Source organism: Microcebus murinus, chromosome 6 (assembly GCF_040939455.1).
Source record: "Microcebus murinus isolate Inina chromosome 6, M.murinus_Inina_mat1.0, whole genome shotgun sequence".
Classification (NCBI taxonomy): domain Eukaryota; kingdom Metazoa; phylum Chordata; class Mammalia; order Primates; family Cheirogaleidae; genus Microcebus; species Microcebus murinus.
Window position 1 is genome coordinate 50,030,386 of NC_134109.1, and position 25,010 is coordinate 50,055,395.

A 25,010-nucleotide genomic window follows, 5' to 3' on the forward strand; every position below is an offset into this window, starting at 1 on the left:
AACTATATCATGTATACATATATATTTGTCATTTATATTTCTATTGATTTTCATTTAAGTTTTCTTTCTTTTGATAAGATCTGAGTTTTGCCTGATTCTGATATTTTATCTTCAGATAAACAAATCTCCTTCCAAAACTAAAAGTGTACTCACCAGCAAATTGGTATTAATGGATCAACACCTAAGTGGACATATAAGAGTAACATTTATCGGGTATCGAGAGGGTGGGAGGGGGGAGGAGAGGAGGGGTATATACAACCACAATGAGTAAGATGTGCAACATTTGGGGGATGGACATGCTTGAAGCTCTTACCCGAGGGGGAGGGGGGCATGGGCAATATAAGTAACCGTAACACTTGTACCCCCATAATACACTAAAAACATAAATAAATAAATAAAAATAAATAAAAGTGTAATCTAGATAATTTTTTACTAGAAGAATATACCCTCTTTCTGTTTGATAATATACACAAATATCTATTGGTTATGTGTAATATAGTAAGGATATTTTTCTCTAAATGCATTTAATCTCTGATTTTATGTTATTTATTTAACATCTATTGAATTTATATCAGTGCCAAGCAAATATTAGAGTCTGTAGAAATAAATATGTCTAAAGCAAAGCCCTGGATAGTTATAGTACTTTTAATTGAAAAAGTGACTAATTTTAAAGGTGTCTCCTCTACACTAAGTCCTGTGCTAGGTGCTCAGAATATAATTCTGAGAGAGCAAGGCAGACATCATCTCTACTCTCTAAGTTCTCTTGACAAGGGGAAAAGTCTGGCAGAAAATAAATCCATTACCCAAATAAATGTAAAGATGAGACTGCTACAAAGAAAAGCATATCTTGTAAAAAGGGATTTCTCCTACTTCTGAAAATTGAGGAACAGCTTTCCTGTGGAAGTGAGGAGTGCATCTGAGAATGAAATGGAGTTGATTAGGTTTAGAGCTGAAGGGCCAGACATTTGCAAAGGGTCCATGGAAGGGGGTAAATTGGATGTGTGTAAGGTACAAAGAAAAGGAGATAAGACCAAAAATTCAAGAATGCAGATCATATAGAGTTGACAGAAATGTTAATAGCTCTTGTATTTATCTGTAAGTATAATACTATGTCATTTACATGATTTATCAGGGAAATAGTATGAGCAAATTTCATATCTTAAAAAAGTGAAAAAAATGTTAACTGTGAGGTGATGTGTATGTTATTAATAATTAGCTTGATTATGGTGATCATTTCACAATGTATAAGTATATCAAAATATATAGTTGTATACGTTAAATGCTGCAGTCGCCAACCCTCTGGCCATGACCCAGTACCAGTCCCATGGCCTGTTACGAACTGGGCCAGCCACACAGCAGGAGGTGAGCAGTGGGTGATGGATGGAAGCTTCATCCATATTTACAGCCATTCTTCATTGCTCACATCACTGCCTGAGCTCTGCCTCCTATCAGATCAGTGGCGGCATTGGATTCTCATAGGAGCGCAAACCTGCACACCTGCAGTTCTGTAAACTGCACATGTGAGAGATCTAGGTTGCGTGCTCCGTATGAGAATCTAATGCCTGATAACCTGAGGTGGAGCTGAGGCAGTGATATCAGCACTGAGGAGTGACTGCAAATACAGATTATCATTAGCAGAGAGTTTTGATTGCACAGAGACTATAATAAATCAATTGCTTGCAGACTCATATCAACCCATTAAAAAATGGGCAAAGGACATGAACAGAAACTTCTCAAAAGAAGACAGAATAATGGCCAAAAAACATATGAAAAAATGCTCAACATCTCTAATCATCAGGGAAATGCAAATCAAAACCACAATGAGATATCATTTAACTCCAGTGAGAATGGCCTTTATCAAAAAGTCCCCAAACAATATGTGTTGGCGTGGATGTGGAGAGAGAGGAACACTCCTACACTGCTATACTGCAAACTAGTTCAACCTCTGTGGGAAGCAATATGGAGATATACCTTAAAGCGATACAAGTAAATCTACCATTTGATCCAGCAATTTCACTACTGAGCATCTACCCAAAAGATCAAAAGTCACTTTATGAAAAAGACACCTGCACTTGAATGTTTATAGCAACACAATTCACAATTGTGAAGTTGTGGAAACAACCCAAGTGCCCATCAATTCATGAGTGGATTAATAAAATGTGGTATATGTATACCATGGAGTACTACTCAGCTTTAAGAAAAAATGGTGATATAGCACCTCTTGTATTTTCCTGGATAAAGCAGGAACCCATTCTACTAAGTGAAGTGTATCTCAAGAATGGAAAAATAGGCACCACATGTACTTACCAGCAAATTGGTATTAATGGATCAACACCTAAGTGGATATATAGGAAAAACATTTATCGGGTGTTGGGTGGTTGGGAGGGGGGAAGAGGGGATGGGTATATACAAACACAATGAGTGAGATGTGCAACGTTTGGGGAATGGTCACGCTGAAGCTCTTACTCGGGGGAGGGGGGCATGGGTAATATACATAATGTTAACATTTGTACCCCCATAATATGCTGAAATAAAAACATTTTTTTTAAAACCCTATCAGTCAGTGGCAAGTGACAATTAAGCCGCATCTGGTGGCAGGTTTTATAATGGCAAGTGAGTTGAGGTGCTTAATTGTACAGCTACATCTGGTAGCAGACTTTAAGTCAGAATCTAACACTTATTTTAGTCTGCATGTGGCCCATCCATTATTTTATTTGCCACTTCCATCTGTGTCACTTGACTGTGTCACTTGACACTGCACACTTGTCTCAGTCACAGTTTTGGTAAGCCCACAAGCTAACCTGGGCAAAAATGAATAAAAAACAAATATCACCTTTTGTGGGAGGTGAGAGATGCAGATCCTGTTGCAGTCTTCCGCGTGTGGCTCTCCAATTTACCATCACCATTTATTGAATAAGAATTATCCTCCTCAGTGTATACTTTTGTCTGCTTTATCAAAGATTAGATGACTATATTAGGATGGTTTGATATCTGGGTTCTATGTTCTATTCCATTGGTCTATATCTCTATTCTTGTGCTATTACCATGCTGTTTTAGTTGTTATAGCCTTGTACTATAGCTTGAAGTCTGATAAATTGATGCCTCCCAATTTTTTCTTTTTCCTTAAGATTGCTTTTGCTATATGGGGTCTTCTCTGGTTCCATATGAAGCATAGAATTATTTTTTCTAGATCTGTGAAAAGTGATGTTGGTATTTTAATAATTGCATTGAATATGTATGTCACTTTGGGTAGTATAGACACCTCTCACAAAAATCAACTAACAGTAGATAACAGACTTAAACTTAAGGCATGAAACTATAAGAATTCTAGAAGAAAATGTTAGAAAAACTCTTATAGACATTGGCCTAGGGAACGAATTATGAAGAAGACCCCAAAGACAATCACAGCAACAACAAAAGTAAATAAAAGAGACCTGATCAAACTAAAAAGCTGCACAGCTAAGCAAACTATCACTAGAGCAAACAGACAATGTATAGAATGGGAGAAAATATTTGCATGCTACACATCTGATAAAAGGCTGATAACTAGAATCCATGTAGAACTCAGGAAAATAAGCAAGAAAAATTCAAACAGCTCCATTAAAACATAGGCAAAGGACATGAACAGAAACTTTTCAAAAGAAGATAGACTAATGGCTAACAAACATATGAAAAAATGCTCAACATCTCTAATTATCAGAGAAATGCAAATCTAAACTGCAATGAGATATCACTTAACTCCTATGAGAATCACTTTTAATCAAAAAGCCCCCAAACAATAAATGTTGGTGTGGATGCGGAGAGATAGGAACACTCATACACTGCTGGTGGGACTGCAAAGTAGTATAACTTCTGGGAAAAGTAATATGGAGATACCTCAAAGAACTAAAAGTAGAACTACCATTGGATCCAGCAATCCCACTACTGGTTATCTACCCAAAGGAAAATAATCATTCTATAAAAAAGACATCTATACTTGAATGTTTATAGCAGCATGATTCACAATTGCAAAGATGTGGAAACATCCCAAGTGCCCATCAATGCGTGAGTGGATTAATAAAATGTGGTAAATGTATACCATGGAGTTCTACTCAGCCACAAACAACAATAGTGATCTAGCACCTGTTGTATTATCCTGAATGGATCTAGAGCCCATTATACTAAAGTGAAGTATCACAAAAATGGAAAAACAAGCACCATGTACTCGCCGTCAAATTTAAATTAATTGATCAAGACTTAATGTGCACATCTAGTAGTAACATTCATTGGCTGTCAGACAGGTAGGATGGGGGAGGAAGCGGTAGGGGTTGGGTATATTCACACCTAATGGGTGCAGTGCACACCATCTGGGGGATGGACATGCTTTAAGCCCCGACTCAAGAGGGACAAGGACAATATATGTAACCTAAACATTTGTACCCCTGCGATATATTCTGAAATAAGAAATTTAAAAGAAAAAACATTGCTGGAAAGCTTCTTTCAAAAGAGGGAAAGACCTAATGATGAGACAGCAGAAGACTCTAAGACTGCCAACAAAATGAAAGCTGTATTTAAAAGAAAATACCAAGAGTCCTACTTAAAGTATGGGTTCATTCCAACAGGTGATTCAAATTCTCCAAGTCCCCTTTGTATAAAATGTGTGATGACTGGCTATCTAAGGAAGCCATGAAACCTTCAATACTGCTTTGCCGCACGGAGACCAAGCACTTTGCATTAAAAGACAAGCCTTTGGAGTTTTTAAAAAAAAAAAAAAAAAAAAGTGTGAACATGAAGAACAGAAGCAATTATTGAAAGCCACCACTTCATCAAATGTGTCAACACCGAGAGCATCTTTCTTAGTGGCTAACCACATTGCTAAAACTAAAAAGACTTTTACTATTGGTGAAGAGTTGATCCTGCCTGCTGGCAAGGACATTTGCTGTGAACTTTTAAGAGAGGCTACAGTTCAAAAGGTGGCATGTTTTTATCTTTTGGTTAGCACCATGTCTAGACAAATTAATGAAATAACAGAGGATGTTGAGGCTCAATTGTTAGAGAGGATTAATGAATCACCATGGTACGAAATCGAGGTTGAAGAGTCCACTGATGCTGAGAAGGCAACAATTCTTGTTTTTGTGCAATATATTTTTCAGAAGGATGTGAATGATTATATGTTCTGCACACCTTTGTTGCTAACCAACACCACAGCTGCAGAACTATACAAGTCTTTGAATGATTATATATCAGGTAAACCGAATTGGTTATTTTGTGTAGGTATATGCACAGATGGAGTGGCTGCTATGACTGCACGGTTTTTTGATGTCATTGCATGTGTCAAGGAGGTCATTTATGAATGTGAATCTACGCACTGTGTCATCCATATAGAAATGTTGGCTAGCCAAAAAATGTCACCTGAACTAAACGACATTTTACAGGATGTGATTAAAATTATCAACTACATTAACATACATGCCCTTAACTCATGTCTGTTCACACAGCTCTGTGAAGAGTTGGACACAGAGCACACATGTCTTATGCACAGAAGTGAGATAGCTTTCTAAAGCAAGTTTTTGAGTTACAAGCTAGTCCAGAGATTTCTTTTAGAAAACAGTCACCACTGGCAGAACATTTCAGTGACACAGAATGGGTACTTGTGTGCCATATTCAAACTGCTCAATGAACTCAATCTGCCACTTCAGGGGAGAATAACAACCATGTTCAAGTTTGCAGATGAAGCGGCTGCATTCAAAGCCAAACTAGAATCATGGGGGCAATGAGTGAACATTGAGATTTTTAACATGTTTCAAACATTAGCAGAGATTTTGAAAGAGACTGAACCAGGGCCTTCTTTCTCCTAGCTGATGTATGATCACCTATCTCAGCTTTCAAAAGTTTCAGCATTACTTCTAAACTGCAAAACAGCTCTTGAACTGGGAAGGAATGGATCCACGACCCATTTGTGAATAAACTGGGTAAATCGACTTTCTCTGTGCTAGAAGAGGATCAACTGCTTGAGATCACAAATCACAGTGTTCTTAAAAGTATATTTGAGACAACTTCAAACCTCTATACATTCCAGATTATAATCAAAGCAGAATATTTTGAGATTGCCACAAAAGCACTGAAAAGCCTGCTTCCGTTTCCAACATCCTATCTTTATGAAGCAGGATTTTCTGCAGTGATAGCAACAAAAACAAGATTATGGAGTAGACTGGATAGGAGCAACACACTTTGGGTGTCACTGTCTCCCATCAGCCCAGATGGGACTGTCTATTTGTAGGAAAACAAACTCAGGGCTCCCATTGATTTTGCATTGTGGTGAGTTGTATAATTATTCCATTATATATTACAATGTAATAATAATAGAAATAAAGTGCATAATAATGTAATGCACTTGAATCATCCCAAAACCATACCGCCCCTAACCCTGGTCCATGGAAAAATTGTCTTCCATGAAACTGGTCCTTGGTGCCAAAAAGGTTGGGGACCGCTGCCTTAAAGGTGTACAGTTTTTCTCTGTCAGCTGTACGTCAATGATGAGTTGAAGTATGGATCAGCATGCTTGCTTGCATACTTAAGCTATACCAAGCACAATCATGAGTTTTTCAGCTGAACCTAGGGTTTAGAGTACTACACTTAAAAATAAATAAAAGGAATAATTAAGATTGAAAAAGTTTAAAGCTCAATAAAAGGATCTAGCTGAGAGACAAAATGAATATAAGAATAAGAAATTATACTTGTGTCTAAATTCTTATTATTGGAGAAAGGAGAGTGAGCTTAGAGGAATAGATTTGAAATACAGTTAGGATATGTTGAGTTTTAGGGTGTCCGTGAAGCATCAAAATGGACATGTTGAGGTAAAAAATTAGTAAATGCATCCGAAACTTAAGGGAGAATTCTAGAATAGGGATACAGACTTGGAGAGGGCAGGAAACTAGGGCTTGTAGCAGAAATTCATCAGCAAGTATAATATCACCTAAGGAAATTGTATAAAGTGAGGTGAAATGTGGAACAAATATTACAGAATCCCAGAGATTACTACTAGGTAAGTGGTGAGAGGAGAAATAAAATCAAAGAAATATGAACAATATATGTCAAAGAGGCAGGAGGGATAAGATGTATCACCTTATCAAAAATTTAGTCAACTAGTTCTAGTATAACATGTTCTTTCAACTATTCTTTCTAACTCAGCACATTTTTCTAGGCATTTTATGTAGTCAAAGTAAGAAAATATATTTTAAGTATAAATTCTAGAAATACACGGACTTCTGTGTATATTTGTGTGGGATGCATTTATACTTGCGTATAAAAATGCAATGTCTTTCTTTAACATAAATTAAAAGATAGGTGGTTATTATTTATACCACTGATGAAAATGCTAAAGGCATTTAAGACTGAATTTTGACAGTGAATGAAAAGAGTTATGCCACAATGTCATTGTGCACTGGAGTAGAGATTCATTTGACATATTTGATCTCAAACAATTCTCTCACCTCAGCCTCCCGAGTAGCTGGGACTATAGGTACAAGCCACTGTGCCTGGCTTCATTTGACCCATCTGGAAAACTGTTTGCCTATGTCTGGGCATTTCATCACAAATGGACAGCAGTGTCTCTGTATGAAGTCACTAAGTATTTAAATCCTTCTCAATCACGAAAGTATTATGAAAATATTGCAGTTTCTACAGCTTGACTAATGTTATCCAAGTAAAGTGGAAGAAATATATATGACATATAGATGCTATCTATATAAAATTAACATTTTGAAAATTGCTATCTTAAATACTATAAAGTTATTGGGACATTGTTCTGCCATCACAATAAGTAAGTTAGTTACGAGAGGAACTATGTTGAAAAGATGCATTAATGACTTTAGAAGGCAAAGAAATTCCAGGGAACTTAAATTGGGCAGGAGAGATTCTCATTGTTGTTATTTGTTTATTTGTTTTACTTTTTGAACAATTTCAATCTAATGTTTTTACATGGCCTTTCCTGGCTCAATATTTTGTAAAATAATTCTGGCTACTTGCCTGATTTGGATCTGTCTATAATTTTGTAGATTTATCTGGAGACCTAGCCCTTGAACTCCTGAGCATGAAAAAACAGTAACAGTAATAATATAGAAACACTCATGAATGCTTCTTTCATTCAGTTTTAGATCTGTAACCTCTCACTGCTCTATAAACATAGAATATTTATGTATGCAAATTGAATTATATACCATTAGATTTACTTCATTAACTATGTTCTAACAACAGGTTTTCATTTACTGGCTCTTCTTCAGGGTTCTTTTCTTTCATAACTTTTCATGTTGATGTCTGCATAGATTGCAGTGTTTGTTGAATAAACTCTGTTATTAAGTACACTGTTCTGATCTTTGCATAATAATTTGCATAACTACCTCCAGAAATAGATTTTTCCCCTAGGAAGATAGTTTGCAAAGAAAATGTTATGAATTTTTATTGTGGTCTATTAGTTTTTATCTCCAGGCATAATTAATATTATAGTATTATTTTAACATGTAGAGCTTTTTAAATTTAGGGTATTTTCCTTAAAAAATAAGACAATCTGCCATATTCTGATAATAATACAATTTAATACAATATAATGCCATGTTTCAGTCATTCATTCTGGTTATCATTGGCTTTTTCTAATGAACTTTTCTACATTTTCAGGGTGAAACAAAGATCTTAAAACTAAAGAATCTTCGACCTCAGGACTATGCTAATTATAGCTGCATTGCTTCAGTGAGGAATGTATGTAATATTCCTGATAAGATGGTGTCATTTAGACTTTCCAATAAAACAGGTATGGAACTATCTCTGTATGTTATATGTCTATTATCCACAACAAATGTTTAAAAAACTCTTTAACCTTCTTATAGACTAAATGATTTCTACAATGTAAGTAGGAATAAGCACCTTTTTTTCCAGAAAATTCTGGGATATCTGAAAAACTTGGTAAATGGACACAGTAAAATTTAATTGCAATATACGCCATGTAATATGTTTGTGTATATAGCATACAAAATTATAGTTCCTTAAATATTTGTATTTATAAATGTGACAAACAGAAAAAAGTATTTTTGTAGAAAATGCCAAAACATTAGGAAGACTGGGACTTAAGTTAGCCTGTGTTCACTAATGTAGACCTCAGAATAGCCATAAACAGATTAAGAAGAATTTGCTAAATGAAAGAGCAAAGAGAGATCATGTGAGTGAACCATCTTTTGTAGGATTGTGTATGAAAAATCACGTTAAATAAATATTTGACCTTCTTTTAAGAAACTCCAATTTTCTGTGGCATTTAATTTAAATTTTTTTACTTTTAAATAATTATTTCTGACTAAAGAATTTAGACTAAAGAATTTTAGAGATTGTTTATTTAGTCTAATTATTTAGACTAAAGAATTTTAGAGATTGTTTCCCCATTAACCAAAACCTCCAAAAGGGTGGACTTTGGTGTGTCTGGGTCTAGATCTTTCCTCTGTCACTTAGTAGTTCTTGGATCTTGTTCAGCGAGTCACTTTTCTTTCCCTCATTTCCAAATAAAGTCATAAAGTTGTAGTGTAGGAAGGAATTAACAAGTTGATATATATTAATACGTAGCATGTGAAACACACTTTATAAAACCTTCCAACAAAGAGCTGGTCAGCAACTCCAGCCAACTCATTTGATAAAAAAAGATTAAACCTAGGACTTTACTGGATGATAAACAATGTGTGCTCATACATTGATTCATCAACATATGTTCACTGAGTTGCTAACATTTTGAAATGCTCATCCTTTTATTCATTCATTCATCTCTTCATTAGAAACTTATTAGTCCCTTATTATGGGTCAGCGATGCTAGGCATAGGGATATTGGTTAAGATTTAAATCACCTGAAAGTAGAAAATATTGTATTGAGCATCAGATAAAAGTCATTAGGGGACAGTACAAGAAAAACGTGAAAGAGAAAAGTATACTTTATCAATAAGGATGACTAAGATTTGACAGAAACTATATTACAAGAAAAAATAGAAATATAAAATCTAGTGGACTTGATACTTACAAAAGTTAATAATACCTTCTCACTTATAAATGAAGAAATAGGATAGTGAGAAACAAAAAAATAAGAGATTAACATATAAGAACTGGTTGTAATTATGTTGTTCTTTTTGGCATGAAGTGCATTGTGAATTATTATAACTAATTTTGTTTTTCTTAGTTTCATTAACATATTTTTGAAATATGTATGATCCAGGGAGAAAAATTAAAAATAAAATGAAAGTGGTCCTATAGTATTGCAGAAGAATAAGGAAGAAAATTTTAGATTGATATTCACTACAAAATGATTATTAGAGCATGGTAAAAAAATTGAGTTTAAAAATATAAGTTAGTATCTGTTTGACTCTTCAGTAACTACAATCGGGCCATATGTCTGATACTTTACATATTCAAACTGGCCTTACTTTGGCACTTTTCCCATTTGTCTGTGCTCATAGTTAGAAGGGTGTGTATGTATTTCAAATAGGTGAAATCATTGAGGTAGTTAGCACTCAAAGAACACAGGGAATAAATTAAGATTAGGGCATCCTCATGCCAACAGATCTGTAACCTGACAAATACAATAAGTGGAACTTGACTCACCATTGCCATAATCTACATGAAAGTAGACTGCTCCTTATGACCATCGCTGTTTTGAATCTCTGAGTGAGGTAGGTTAAATTATCATATTTTAATTCTTTGTTTGCAAAATGTCAAGAAAATGTATACCTTATTGAAGGGGAGAAAACTGTAAATATTATAGTGTATTTGGTTCATCTCCTCTGTAAGCCAATATGTTTATGAAAGTCTTAACTTTGGAAATTATTTTTAAAATGGAGGTCAAACAATTGGCCAATAAATGTAATTTTGGCATAGACAAAATTTTATTGCAACATCTCTATGATCACATAAACATTTTCATTGCAATCTGTCTGTGGACCTGCTTTGCACAATGCCCAATGACACAGTATGTTAAAATAGAAACAATGTTTGCTATGGATAAGAATTTCTAAACTGTCCTTGCCATAGAACTATTGCATCATAGAGTACAGTTTTCTGGATCCCTTCCATACCTGCTGAATTAGATTTTCTAGGGTATAAACCAACAGTGTATACATTTTAAACTAGTTTTAATAACTGCTTTGGATGATGATATAATGTAGTCTTCACTAGACTATTTTCCATGAACCTATCCTATTTTGTGAATGGGAACTTCTGTTAATAGAAATCAATTTTCTAGAACCACTTAGAAAAATAATGTCTAGGTGTCATTTAAAAGTCAGTATCATCTGTGGATTTACCAGTGATGAGTTTTCTTAAGTTTCCTATCATGAATTGGCAACCCAGTAAAGCTCATAATTGTAGATTAGCCATAGAAATTATTCATTAATTTGTTGGCCCCGATTCTTGCCTGGCATGCTATAAAAATGTCTCCTGCCACAGAAGTGTCACTATGTATCATATCTAATCTAGCTGTCTTAAACCTTATCATGACAGTTCATAGAATTTTATAAAAGATAAAATGCCATGTTTATTTATTTCTTGTCATGCACAATGACCACTTGACATAGTGCTGTAGCAGGGTCCAGAATTCGTTTTAGTTGTTTCCCTGCTCCCATTGGGAAGAAAAAGAGCATTAGCTCTTGATTGGTAAATTCTTTTTTTTTTTTTTTTTGAGACAGAGTCTCGCTTTGTTGTCCAGGCTAGAGTGAGTGCCGTGGCGTCAGCCTAGCTCACAGCAACCTCAAACTCCTGGGCTCCAGCGATCCTTCTGCCTCAGCCTCCCGAGTAGCTGGGACTACAGGCATGCGCCACCATGCCCGGCTAATTTTTTTATATATATATATCAGTTGGCCAATTAATTTCTTTCTATTTATGGTAGAGACGGGGTCTCGCTCTTGCTCAGGCTGGTTTTGAACTCCTGACCTTGAGCAATCTGCCTGCCTCGGCCTCCCAGAGAGCTAGGATTACAGGCGTGAGCCACCGCGCCCGGCAGGTAAATTCTTAATGTAGCTGTATTTATCATAGTTTATTAAAATAAACCCGTTAAGATTTCTAAATTTAGAATTTTAATAAGTATAGGTAAATTTTAAAATTATCATAATTATGGTAACTAAGTATAAATTATTTTAAATTTATCATATTATGTGTATTTTCAACATGAGGGCACATAGTAATTATGATAAAAACAAATTTCATTTATTTTAATGTATTTCAAGCACTTACATGTTTATGTCTTATAATTTCATAGGCAAATAAGAATTGATTAAATTACCTATATTAGGATGAAAAACATATTTTGTACCTACTTGAGAGGTTATGGTGAAGTCTATAAAGAAACAGGACAAGTGGGGCTCATTTTACTTAATTATATGGATCCCTTGATTTAGTCTGCTCAACCTTAGCATTTATAAAATTTATCTAATTAAGATGTCTTCCTTAAATATGCATTAAATCTAGGAACCTAGGAATTGAAAGCATTACTAGTTATAGAAATGGAGAAAGCCTATATTTCTTCATTTTCTTCCTCTACTTCTTCTCTCTCTCCCTTTTTCCCCAATTTCATCTTCTTTCTCTTCTATTTGTTTTTGTTTCCAATCTGTCTCAATAAATTATCATGGAAGAATTAGAAGTTAAACCATGATTGCCTATGTTTTGCAACTTATTTGTTCTTTTTATTTTGTATAACTCATAGGGAAGTTGTAATATAAATGCCCAGCAATTGCTATAAACTTCAATATAAAACATTTTGTATACCATGATCTATTCAGGGCAGTTCTCTTCTATGTTTAGAGAGATTTAATGAACTTATCTAAGTGTTATAAGAAATATTAATAAAATTTCAGTTACAGAAATTTTGATAGTTGTGAGCATGAAAGAAAATACAGAAATAATTCCTCTTGTGATATGGTGTTCCCATTGTCATAAATAGCCAGTTTAAGTGCAAAAGGAAGTGGCAGTAAGAATTTTGCTGTCACCTGCACCTGAGTAGTAACTGTAAACTAATCACCATTAGGTGATACCTAGATACCAGAGTATCTAGGTAATCATTTATTAGAATGTAGGTTTATTATTTTACTAATAATTACAGTCTTGAAGAAAGACTATCTAGGTTTATGAGAAATAGTGCAAATATGGTGATGACCTATGTTAATCTGTTAGGCTGTTAGAATACCACAGACTGGGTGGCTCAAACAACAGAAATTTAAATTCTAATAGTTCTAGAGGCTACAAGTCTAAGAGCCAGGTGCCATAAGACTTGATTTCTGGTGAGAACTCTCTTCCTGGTTTGAAGATGGCTGCTTTCTTTCTGTTTTCCTCATGTGGCCTTTCCTCTGTTTGTGGAGGAAAAGAGAGAAAGCTTTAGTTATCCCTTCCTCTTCATGTAAGGACACCAGCCTTACTGAATTAGGTTTCCATCCTTATGATCTCATTTAACCTTAATTACCTCTTTCAAGGTCCTATCTCCAAAACATTCACATTGAAGATTAGGGTTTCAACATAAGAATTTGGAGGAAGGAATAAAATTCAGTCCATAGCACTTTGCATTTAGGATTGCTTTTCCTTTAAAATTCCAGATATAAGTTTACAATATATGTTAAATCAATGCAAAAAATGAGTCAGACTTTAAAAAAGAAACACCCTATTTTTCACCAGGAACTCAATTTTAAAAGGGGACTGTATTTAAGAGTATTTATGGCCCTATATTTTTAGCTTTGGGAAAATAGGAAGAAAGCAACTCTAAAAGCAGAAGGTAAAATGAAACTTTAGTGAGGAACAAATATCCCTGTTGTAGTAACATCAGCACAAATTTTTAAGGCATGATCAAATTATTAAAATTGGTACATAGATAATTATTAGTGACACTGTGCCTTGTCAGTTTTTGTTTTCTTCCAATTTTCTTTTTTTTTTAAGATGGTAAAGTTAGTATGTGAAACAGAAGGATAAAACATTTAACTTTTTCATGTGCTAAAATATTAGAAATGTGTATACCTCAATAGATTTTTTACCACAGATAATTCAGGCTATCTTAACAATAATATTTACTAATACAGATACCAAGGCAATGCAACAAAAGTTATTAGAATATTATTGATACACTGCTATTAGAGAATAAAATGTTTACTATAACTCCTTTGCAAATTTTAAACTTCAAAAGTCTAAATGTTCAAATTTTGGTTCTGTGATCTTGGTGATGTGACTTAGCTTCTCTAAACTTATTTTTGCCTCCTTAAAAATGAATGAAACAAAAAAAGACCCACTTTATTTCATTTTGTAGGCAGTAAATGCTATTAAATGTAAAACTTAGAAAAGTATCTGGCATATAGAAAACATTCAGTAAATTCTTAACCTAGATAGCAGAAAGAAGGGATAAAATTGGCATCATGAGCAATCATGATGAGATGATGACAAGAATCTCAGACTTTTTGCTACAATACAGTGTACAGCTTCAACCATTGATGACTAATCTTGAAATAAGTTCATGATTATTTTATGGGTTACTTTTGTCAGTAGGTACATTAGATATTAGTATTTCCCAGAAGATCTCTGGAAATGAATGCATATTCTAGATATATTTGATTCTAAACTATTAGCAGAAATGTTTAACATAAATACAAAATATCCTTTTGTGAAATTGATAATGGTTTGTCAGGAAACAGAAGAAACTTGCAAGTTTGTTAATGTTCAACAGATTCTTCTTTTGAGGTCCTTGTCATTTGCTAAGGTAATAAAACATATGATGCATTCTCATTACTGTAACTTTAAAAATGTGAAAATATAGAGATTAGGCAACAAATCTGCAGACAAAAACAATGGTCATTATGGAGTTTCAACTTTGGTCTTCCTAAAATGTTTTCCGAAGCAGTGAGATGACCCAGATTTTTCAAAATTCTGTTACCATAGTAATACGAAGTTTGCATGTTGCTGAGATCTGCATATACCTGTACATTTTGTTTTTTTAACAATGAATTTTTCAGGTTCCTTGCATTCAAGTTTATTTTGAGACTATGAGTTCTTATATAAATATCCCCCATATATTGGTAACTCTCCCAGAAGATATCATAACCCAGATACAATGGATAGCTAAAAACACAAAAAGGTGAGAAAACATTGCTAGTAAACTGAAAGGCAACAGTACTATACTTATTGAAAAGGATACCAAAAAAAAAAAAAAACAAAGAAAAAACATTTATCGGGTGTTGGGCAGGTAGGAGGGGGGTGGAGGGGATGGTTGTGTACTTACATAATGAGTATGATGTGCACCACCTGGAGGATGGACAGGGTTGAAGCTCTGACTGGGGGTGGGGGAGGGGTGACAAGGGCAATATATGTAACCTTAACAACATTTGTACCCCCATAATATGATGAAATAAAAAAAAAAATTGCTGAAATGCTATCTCACAACTTAACACAATACTTTGAACCACATCAAAAAGTCTGTGTTTTAGCAAACATCTAGAATATTCATTGATTAGATTTATCCAACTTTAAGTATTATTCTTAATATGCTTATAGATTATAGATTATAATTATAATTGAAAAGTTTAGAAGTTATTCATAAGAAAATCTTACAAAAGTTCAAACTATGTATTTTAAAATCATTTCAGTGGATTGACTGGAAATATGCTAAATAAAAAAATAGGATTTTTTGTACTCCAAAGAACAATTAATTTTTAATTTGTAAATTTTTCTAGGTTATAGACCATAGCTTGGTTCTTTTCAAGGTTTTACTGTTCTAGTGAAACTACTGAGAATTGTGTTATAGGTAATAATTCAGTGGCTAGAGTGTATTTTACAATTTCCTCATGGTGTTTGAGCTTGCCACACATAACTTACATAATTTGTGTTTTAGAGTATCTCCATGATCATTCACCAACCAGTTGATTTTATAGATTACTGGCTGTGATGATGAAGATATAATAATTTCCTTAAGTGCTTGTAGCTAGTCATGTTTATTCACCCAAAATCCTGAGATAGATATATTAAAGTGTCTTTAGGCTGAGCAACCATCCCAATTTGCCTTGAAGTCAGTGAAAGTTCCACATCCTGGAAAACTCCATACTCCTAGGCAAACCAGAACACTTGGTCCCCCAGTGATCTAATTGACCATCTAGTTTACCTCCATATAGGATACTAGTCTTAATGTCAGTTGTTAACATTGGTGCATATAGAGCCTTAAGCAACTCTATATAAAGAAGCATTAATGGAAAAGACCTGGATATAGATTTTGGCTCTTTCTGTGGTACAGTAATATGATCAATTCCTTCAACTCTTTGAACTTTGAACTGTTCTGCTAAATTGTGTTGATAACATGCTCTAGAGTAGGTTACGTATGCATGGGAAGAGAAAACATTGTAAAATTTAATTTTTATTTAGCAAAATAATGACAGTAATAGCAACAAAACAACTTATAGGGAATGAGGTTGCTACAAAACTATTCAAGAGAAGATGTATATCTGGCCCTTCTTTTCCTTCAAGCCCTAAGGCATTTAGAGTATCAGTTTTCCCAAAGAATCTTACCTCATTACAGATATTGCGATGATAAAATGAGATTATATGTTCAATGTCCCTGGCAATAATAGGCTCTTAGTTATGGTGGGTGTAGTGGTCAGTATAATAACAATATCCTTCGTGAAGAAAGCAATGAGGCTTTCTAAAATGTGAGCTAGCCCTTTGATTTTATTTTTTTCCTTTTTTACTTGGTGGAAATTATCAATGATAGAATCTACTAATCTATACTTTTTAGCAGAAATCTTAAATTATAGCTAAATTCCAACTTTTTGTCAATAGTTGGAGAAAGAAGTACATATCAAATATCATATAAATGTAAAATATTAAGTATAAATTATATTACTAATATGCATATTAGTGTATGTTTATCATATTAGTTCTGATGTATTTTTTTTTAATTTTGTAATATCCTATATTATCTCACCAAAGAACCTTAAAGATACATTTTTCAATTTAGAGAATAGGCAAAATGCAAACACCTTTCCTTTGGTTCAGCCATAAATGAATGTTTTTCCCCCCAATGTTCTGATATGATGAAATACACAGTTTCATTAAATCTTCATTCTAAAATATTTGTGTTTCTGAAGCATCTTCTAACCTTAACTACACTCATAGAAGTGTAGCTATACCATACCCTATGCCGTACACAGAGTGATGTAGTTTAATGTAGCCTTGTGGTCACTGTCAATATCACAGAGGCATGTGTGCCACAACTAGGCATAGTTTAAGATCCATATTGGTTTGCTGGAGCTTTTAATTAAATTTTTTAAAAAAGAGGAGTCTGTAGTAGCCCATATTATAGGGAACAGTGTCCAGTGCATTGCTATAGAGACTAACGTGAGAGAAGAAGAGCTGATAGCCTGAGAAGTAATGGACAGGCAGAGCAGCAGAGACATATTAGCTTCCTTTTGACTCCAAGTCTAAGTGCAGCATGTACTTTTGGTCTGCTGTTGTGGCAACTATTTCCAAAGCTTCCCAGTGATTTTAGCTGTTCCCTCAATTTCTGGTTCCTACAAAATCTATTCTAAGAACCATCTATTTTTTTTTTTCCTGATAACAACATGCTCTTCTTGCTACTGCTTTATTGCTGTAGAAAATAGGTATGTCCAGTTGTTTAGTTATATACTTTAGCTTGTATTTTGAAGGACATTTCTTTCTGCTGGCTCTTTTTAGCCACTTTACTTTTGTTGTCACATTGTTCTACTTGAGCATTTTATGCACTGCATTCTTAGATCACATACTATCCAGTGAATCTGCAATAAACTCAGTAGTATTGATTCTTGATAGATACACTGTAATGTAGGAATTTGTTGATTTTTGTTCTTTTAATGGCTGCCTGTTTCTTTGACTTGGCAAGAATGGAATTATCAAAAAGCAGGTATAGAATTTTTGTCATAAATAGATGTGACAGTTATATAAAGCTGCTTTTTAAGTTTTAGCTTTGGGTTGGAATTACAACATGGTGCTCAATCAAGCAAAAGGCAGGATTTTCAGTCAGCCAAGTAAAGAACTACTGGGTAGTGTTCTGTTCTGTCTCTAGTCTCTAGCAAATTTCAGCAAAACCAATTTGATTTGCTTTGCTGAATAAAGTTTGTAATTCTAAAATGATCAAGTATAGGCAATTTTATATAGTTAGATTTAATAGGTAACAATAGATGAGATTCTTTTAAAATGATTGTCACATATTAAATGCAAATTAAAATGCATATTTCCAAAGTGAAGAGAACAAAAGTCAGATACAACAGAAAATAAGTGAACAAAAATACTGGGAAAACAAGAGTATGATATGTATTCTTGTTAGATTTCTTTGGGATTGAATCTTCTAAGACAATTGCCTACAAGGGGAAAGAAAAGGAGGAAAAACAGACTAATTTCCTTCTATTTTTATTATGTCTTTCTGATTCTCTTGATCAGGAATACTTAATAAAGTGTTCTTATTAATCTTGCCTCATTGCAGACAGTATTTAATTTAACTCAATGTAATGAAAACTGTAATGTTTGTGTTTTTTTTTTAATTTTGAAATTATCACTAGAAAGCAATCTGATGTGATATCCATATGGAATCATATGACACTATGAACTCTACAAAGATATGATATGATACTTTAAGGAACCTGAAAATTCAGTGATATGCAGAAGTCTAGGTGCTAAACATTGTGTGTTTATGCAAAATGTTAAATATGAATACAGGTTTAGAAAAGCATTATTATATATATACAGGTCCATACAGTTAAAGAATATGTAATATAGGTCTAATTTTCAAATCACTGGAGAGTTAAGTAGGCAAGTCAATACATGTGCATACTAAGCACTTGAAAAATAAAAAATAATTCTATATTGAAAACAAATGGCAAGTACTTTTTTTGGCCTGTAAAGATATTACAGTATCTCATTAATCAATAAAAAGGGGAATTGTGGTTTTATAAAAATCTGTATTTAAAACACCAGAACTAGAATGTCAAAGCTATGTTTTCAGTAGCTTTGATAAATAAAATATCGACAGGACATTTTGTATATGCATGTGTTATACAGAGGTAGGAAGTGAGTTCAGAGGTATTCCAGTGTTTTATCTCTCATTTTAAAATGTTATTAAAATGATTTTATTGCCTTTTAATCTTTCCTTTAGCAGTATTCCATTTTATGCAGCTTATTTAGTTCTTTTACATATATACATTACAATTTTCTATGGTTCAAAAAATAAATATCTTTCTTAACATGTACCAGCATTGTTCTAGAACATGGCAACAATATATTTAAATGTGCTGTGAATATCCGAAATCCCAAGATAAGAACTGTAGTTAGTTAAACAATTAGACTTGAATTGACTTCTCTTGAAAGTAGATCTCTAATAAGAGTATTAAACAGCAGTTAGTATTTATGATAAGTCAATAAGTAATGACACCTACTAAAGATCTATTGTTTAAAATTGTCATTTTCTTCAGTGTGAAGCACTATTTTATGGCTTTGTAATTCAGTTCAGTAAATGGGCTCCTAACCACTAACAAAACTTGGGAAGAAATCCCTCTGTTTGTCACATTTATTTATTTTTTAAAATATGATTTTAATTTTATTTTATTTCAGTAAGAAGTCTTAACATGAAACCTACACTCTTAATAAAGTTTTAGATGTACAGTACAGTATTGTCAACTTCAATTACCATGTTGTACAGCAGATCTCTAGAGCTTATTCATCTTGCCTGACAAACTTTATGCCCCTTGATTAGTAACTCCCCATTTCCTTCTCCTGCAGCTCCTGGCAACCATCACTTCACTCTTTGATACTATGAATTTGACTATTTTAGATACTCCATATAAGTAGAATCATGTAATAGTTGTCTTTCTGTAACTGGCTCATTTCACTTAGTATAATGTTCTCAGGGTTCATCAATGTCACATGATGCATAATTAACTTATGTTTTAAGACTGTTTTCCATTATATGTATATATCACAATTTCTATATCCATTCATCAGTTGATGGACATTTAGGTTGTTTCCACCGCTTGGCTAATGTGAACAGTGCTGTAGTGAATAGGAGTCCTAATAGTTCTTTGAGATCCTGATTTCAGTTCTTTTGGATAAATACCCAGCCCCAGAAGTGGGATTGCTACTTCATAGGGTAGTTCTACTTTTAATTTTTGAAGGAACCTCTATACTGTTTTCTGTTGCCGCTTTACCATTTTGCACTCCTACCAACAATGTGCAAAGCTTCCAATTTCTTCACATCCTCATCAACACTTTTTTTTTTTTTTCAATAATAGCCATCGTGACAGGTATAAAGGGATATCTTATTGTGGCTTTGATTTGTATTTTCCTGATGATTGGTAACACTGAGCATTTGTTCATATGCCTTTTAGCCATTGTGTGCCTTATTTGGAAAAATGTCTATTCAGGTCTTCAGCCCATTTTAAATTCAGGTTATTAGAGTTTTCTTGCTGTTGAGTTTTAAGAGTTCCTTACAAGTTTTTGAGATTAACCTCAATCCATATATGGTTTGGAAATTTTTCTCCCATTCCATAGGTTGCGTTTTCATTCTATTGATTATATCTTTTTCTGTGCAGAAGCTTTTTAGTTTAATGTAGAACCACTTGTTTATTTTTATTTTTGTCATCTATGCTTTTTGTGTTGTATCTATGAAATCATTGCCAAGACCAATGTAATGTATCTTTTCTTCTATGTTTTCTTCTAGTAGCTTTACACTTTCAAGACTACATTTCGTGTTTAATCCATTTTGAGTTGAATTTGGTGTATGGTGTAAGTTAGGGGTCCAATTTCATTCTTTGGTATGTGATACCCAGTTTTTCCAACACCATTTCTTGAAGAGACTATCCTTTACCCATTCTGTTTTCTTGATATCCTTGTAGAACAACAATTGACTATACATCGTGGATTGATTTCTGGGCTCTCTATTATGTTCCATTTATCTATCTATATGTATGTCTACATGTCAGTATTATACTGTTATGATTTTGTATAGCTTTATAATATACTTTGAAATCAGCAAGTATGGCTGGCTCTGGCTCTGCTCTTCTTTCTCAAGATTGATTTGTTTATTTGTGGTCGTTGTGGTTCCAGAGGAATTTTAGGGTTCTTTTTTCTGTTTCTTTAAAAAACTACCACTGAGTTATTAAAAGGGATACCATGAGTCTGTAGATTGCTTTGGGCAGTATGGACATTTTAACGATATTAAATCTCCCAAACCATAAGCATAGAATGTCTTTTTGTTCATTTTCTGTTTAATTTCTTTTATCAGTCTTTTATAGTTCTTAGTGTACAAGTCTTTCATCTCCTTAGTTAAATTTATTTCTAGGTATTTTATTCTCTTTGGTGTTATTGTTAATGGGATTGTTTTTTTCAATTTTTTCCCCAGATAGTTTGTTGTTAGTATATAGAAACAGAACTGTTTTTTATATTTTGATTTTGTATCCTGCCACTTTGCAACCTTACTGGATTAATTAGTTCTAAGAGGCTTTTTTTTTTTTTTCTTTATGGAGTCTCTAGGGTTTTCTATATATAAAAGCTTATGTTCTGTAAACAGAGACAATTTCACCTCTTCCTTTACAATTTGAATGCATTTTCTTTTCTTTTCTAATTACTCTGGCTAGGACTTACACTACTATATTGTAAAGAAGTGGTGAAAGCAGGCAACTTTTCATTTTTCCAGATCTGATTGGAAAACATTTTAATTTTTTACCATGGAATATGATGTTATCTGTGAGCTTTTCACAGATGATCTTTTATTATTTTGAGCTAATTTTCTACTATTCCTAGTTTTTGAGCGTTTTATCTTGAAAGGGTGTTGAATTTTGTCAAATGTTTTTTCTGCATCTATTAAGATAGTCATATGATCTTTAGCCTGTTAATGTGGTGTACAACATTAATTTTCTCATGTCGAATGACACATTTATTTTTAATAAGTGATTCTCTGAATCTTTTTTATTTCCCCTTTTTTATTTAATTAACTATGGAAAAGGCATATTAATAGAAACATAAAAGTAAATAATACTTCATGTATCTGTACCTGAAAAGAAAACTTCTCTCATAAACATATAAAACAAAATCTATATATATTTCTAGGGTTTCTTAGGTTAGGACTTAGTTTATTTAGGCACCTTTAACTCCTAGAATTAGACTCCTCATTCTGATTTCTTCAAGATACACATATCTGTTGGAGACTAGAGCAGTGATTCCAGCCATGATAATGAGTATTTGGTAAGGTTTGAGGTACACATTACACTGTACTTGTCTGAATTATAACCTAATTCAAGTAATCAAAACATGATATTCTGTTTTGTAAAACTGTTTCTAGAAAAAGTATTTGACCATTATAATGCTTTAGTGTATTAAATATGAATATATATGTAATTCGAATGCTTTGATTTCTTTTATCTGTCCTTTAGTCTAGTAGTGTATTTAGTAAAATGTTGATCATTTTTTCCTTTTGTCGAATTTTTGTATTTTACTGCAAACCTGAAAAGCATTAGCAATTTTTTTTCACTCTCTATCTTCCTCTCTCTCTCCCCCTCTTCTCTTCTCCCTCTCTTTTTCTATCTTTTCTCTTTTCTCATTCCCCTTTTCTTTTAATGTTGAATAAACTTTATCATTGTTCTACATTCCAAGTTCTTCATCTTAGTCCTTTCAATTTAGTCCATTCACTACTCATATTTTGAGTTTCATGTTAAAGAGCTGGTTTGGCAGAGTAGGAGCATGAAGAGTCAGACTATCTCCATCCACTCTGGGCTCTTCCATGGAGAACTATGTAATTCCTATATTTCAAAATCTTCTTATTACTAACATCCAACTATATGTGTGTATTACTTATTTTCTTCCTTTGTAAAACTATCTTGCCTAATCTGGCATTTTGGGAGTGATAATTGAGATAGATGGAAGCTGGGTTAATATTATTCTGTGTGGCTGCCTTTACTATCGTGTATGTTCGTATAGTCGTTCCTCTCATTCTTTTACTGGCAGGTTGCCCACTGACATTGCTGCTTTCCATTTTCCTGTCTCAAGAATCCTTTCCATGTTTATATTTTCATCCTTACCTTCTAAAATCTGAGAATTTAAATCACTGAGCCCATTAAAATTGTGTATTAATTAGGCATAAGCATATCCTGGGCAATGGCTTAAGATCCTCTTCCACTGGCACTTCAGAATTTAGACTTAGCAATTATGACTTAAATGGTTCACAAATCCTTTTCAACTTCTATTTTGGATGATAGATATTTCTGGAATTCTGACCCGGAAGTTTGTTTTTACTCTAGCTAATTTTTTATAACATGATAGATGGCATCAGTGTTATCCGTTTTTCTGTTAGAAAGGCAGCCCTCATTCTTCTTCTGGCATAAATATTATCAAGCATTTAATTGAACTTGAAAATTATCAGCTTTATTTCATTCTGGAGTTTATCTGCATTCCTTTATATATACACAAGCCAGACTGCCTAGATTGAAACCCCAGTTCCACCTTTTACTAGCTGTGTGACTTATGGCAAATTATTTAAACTGTTTCTAAACTATTTCTCATTTTTTCTAATAACTGAAATAAAGTCGTAATAGTACCCTCCTCATACAATTAAATGAGTTAATATATGTAAAGCTTTTGGAGAATACCTGGTACATATTAAGGCCTACAATTGTCTTCATCTAATTGTAAACTCCACGAGGGAAGCATTTTTTTCTTTTAATAGCCAATGTACCAAGTACAGTTAGTACTTAGTAAATACATGTAGAATTAGTAATTTTTCTTAAAATAGAACATAGATATATCCCTCTATTTGTAATCAATCTATTTTGTTGTGATCATGGACCTGGCTAATTAAGCTTCTGATATGATTTTAATCTTTGTTACATCATGGAACCAATTTAGACGTCTGAGTAACCTGAGCATCGAAATGTCACAGATTAGGAGGCTATGTGCCCAAGTGTTTTCCAATCATGGTAAAAACTTGCTCTAAGCAATCCTTTAGAAATTTTATAACAGAATTTCCTCATTGTTTAGAGGAAAAAACAGAGGCCCAGCAAACTTCAATTTATTCAGCTTTATTCTTTTTTATGCTAATTTTATTTATTTGTTTGTTTATTTATTTATTTATTCCAGGATATTATGGGGGTACAAACACTATGGTGCTCACACGGTAGTAATATTCTTCAGGGATTAGGGGGTTGGGGATAAACTCACAACTAATGGACGTGGTGAGCATTGTAGGGGGGAAAAGACACGCCTGAAATCATGGTTTGGGTGTTGCAAAGTCGTAACAGCATTATTCTTTAAGATGGACTATAAACAATCTTTAGCCAAAATTACTGTAAAATAAAGTGATAGTCTCATAAAGAGCTTCAAATAAGAGACTGAAATAAAGTATCCCCAGGATAGATAATGGGGGAAAAAAAAACAACTAATCTTTATCAGACAAAATCTTTTTCCCCATGGGAGTGTACCTTCCCTATGGTTCAAAATGAAAAAATAAAACTGTAGCTGTGAGATTAACACCCCAGCTGGAGGTCTTAGAGGTGATGTCTTTATATGTTTTGCTGTTGATACATTGCTCTGGCAAGAGAGTCTTAAATCCTGACTGAGTTGATAAATCCACATTGAATTATCTACATACTGGTTCTATTATGAAAAAGGCCATGTGCCTTTTATTTTGGTTGTAGAGTCACAATTTGGCTTAATTGCATGGCTTATTAATAGTAATGTTCGGTAGTATAACTGAACAAAGAATTGAATACAAATGAGTGTAAATAATATACTATATTTACTTTTTATGAGTAGTATAATAATTTTTGATAGATAAGTTCATTACCATCTCCTTGTTAGTAATATAAAACATAGTTAAGTTCAAATGGGTTGGATAATGAAAGAACTGGCAGGTGTTCATAACTAGAAGTTCTTAAATGGCTCATGAAATTCTGAGTCATCTGTCATATTCTTTCACACTGGTTTTGTTTTATTTTAATATTTTTATTAAATTAATAAATGATATTAATAAATAT

At 33.4% G+C, this 25,010-nt stretch overlaps 1 protein-coding gene across 2 annotated transcripts in view; it reads left to right on the forward strand.

The window, feature by feature from the left end:
• Positions 1-25,010, forward strand: part of MDGA2 (MAM domain containing glycosylphosphatidylinositol anchor 2) — a 777,981-nt gene that overhangs the window by 494,525 nt on the left and 258,446 nt on the right. For both annotated transcript variants that reach the window (XM_076004050.1, XM_012746557.2), the window contains one exon: positions 8,653-8,785. In XM_076004050.1, the coding sequence (XP_075860165.1) occupies positions 8,653-8,785 (133 nt within the window). The remainder of the gene's footprint in view (positions 1-8,652; positions 8,786-25,010) is intronic.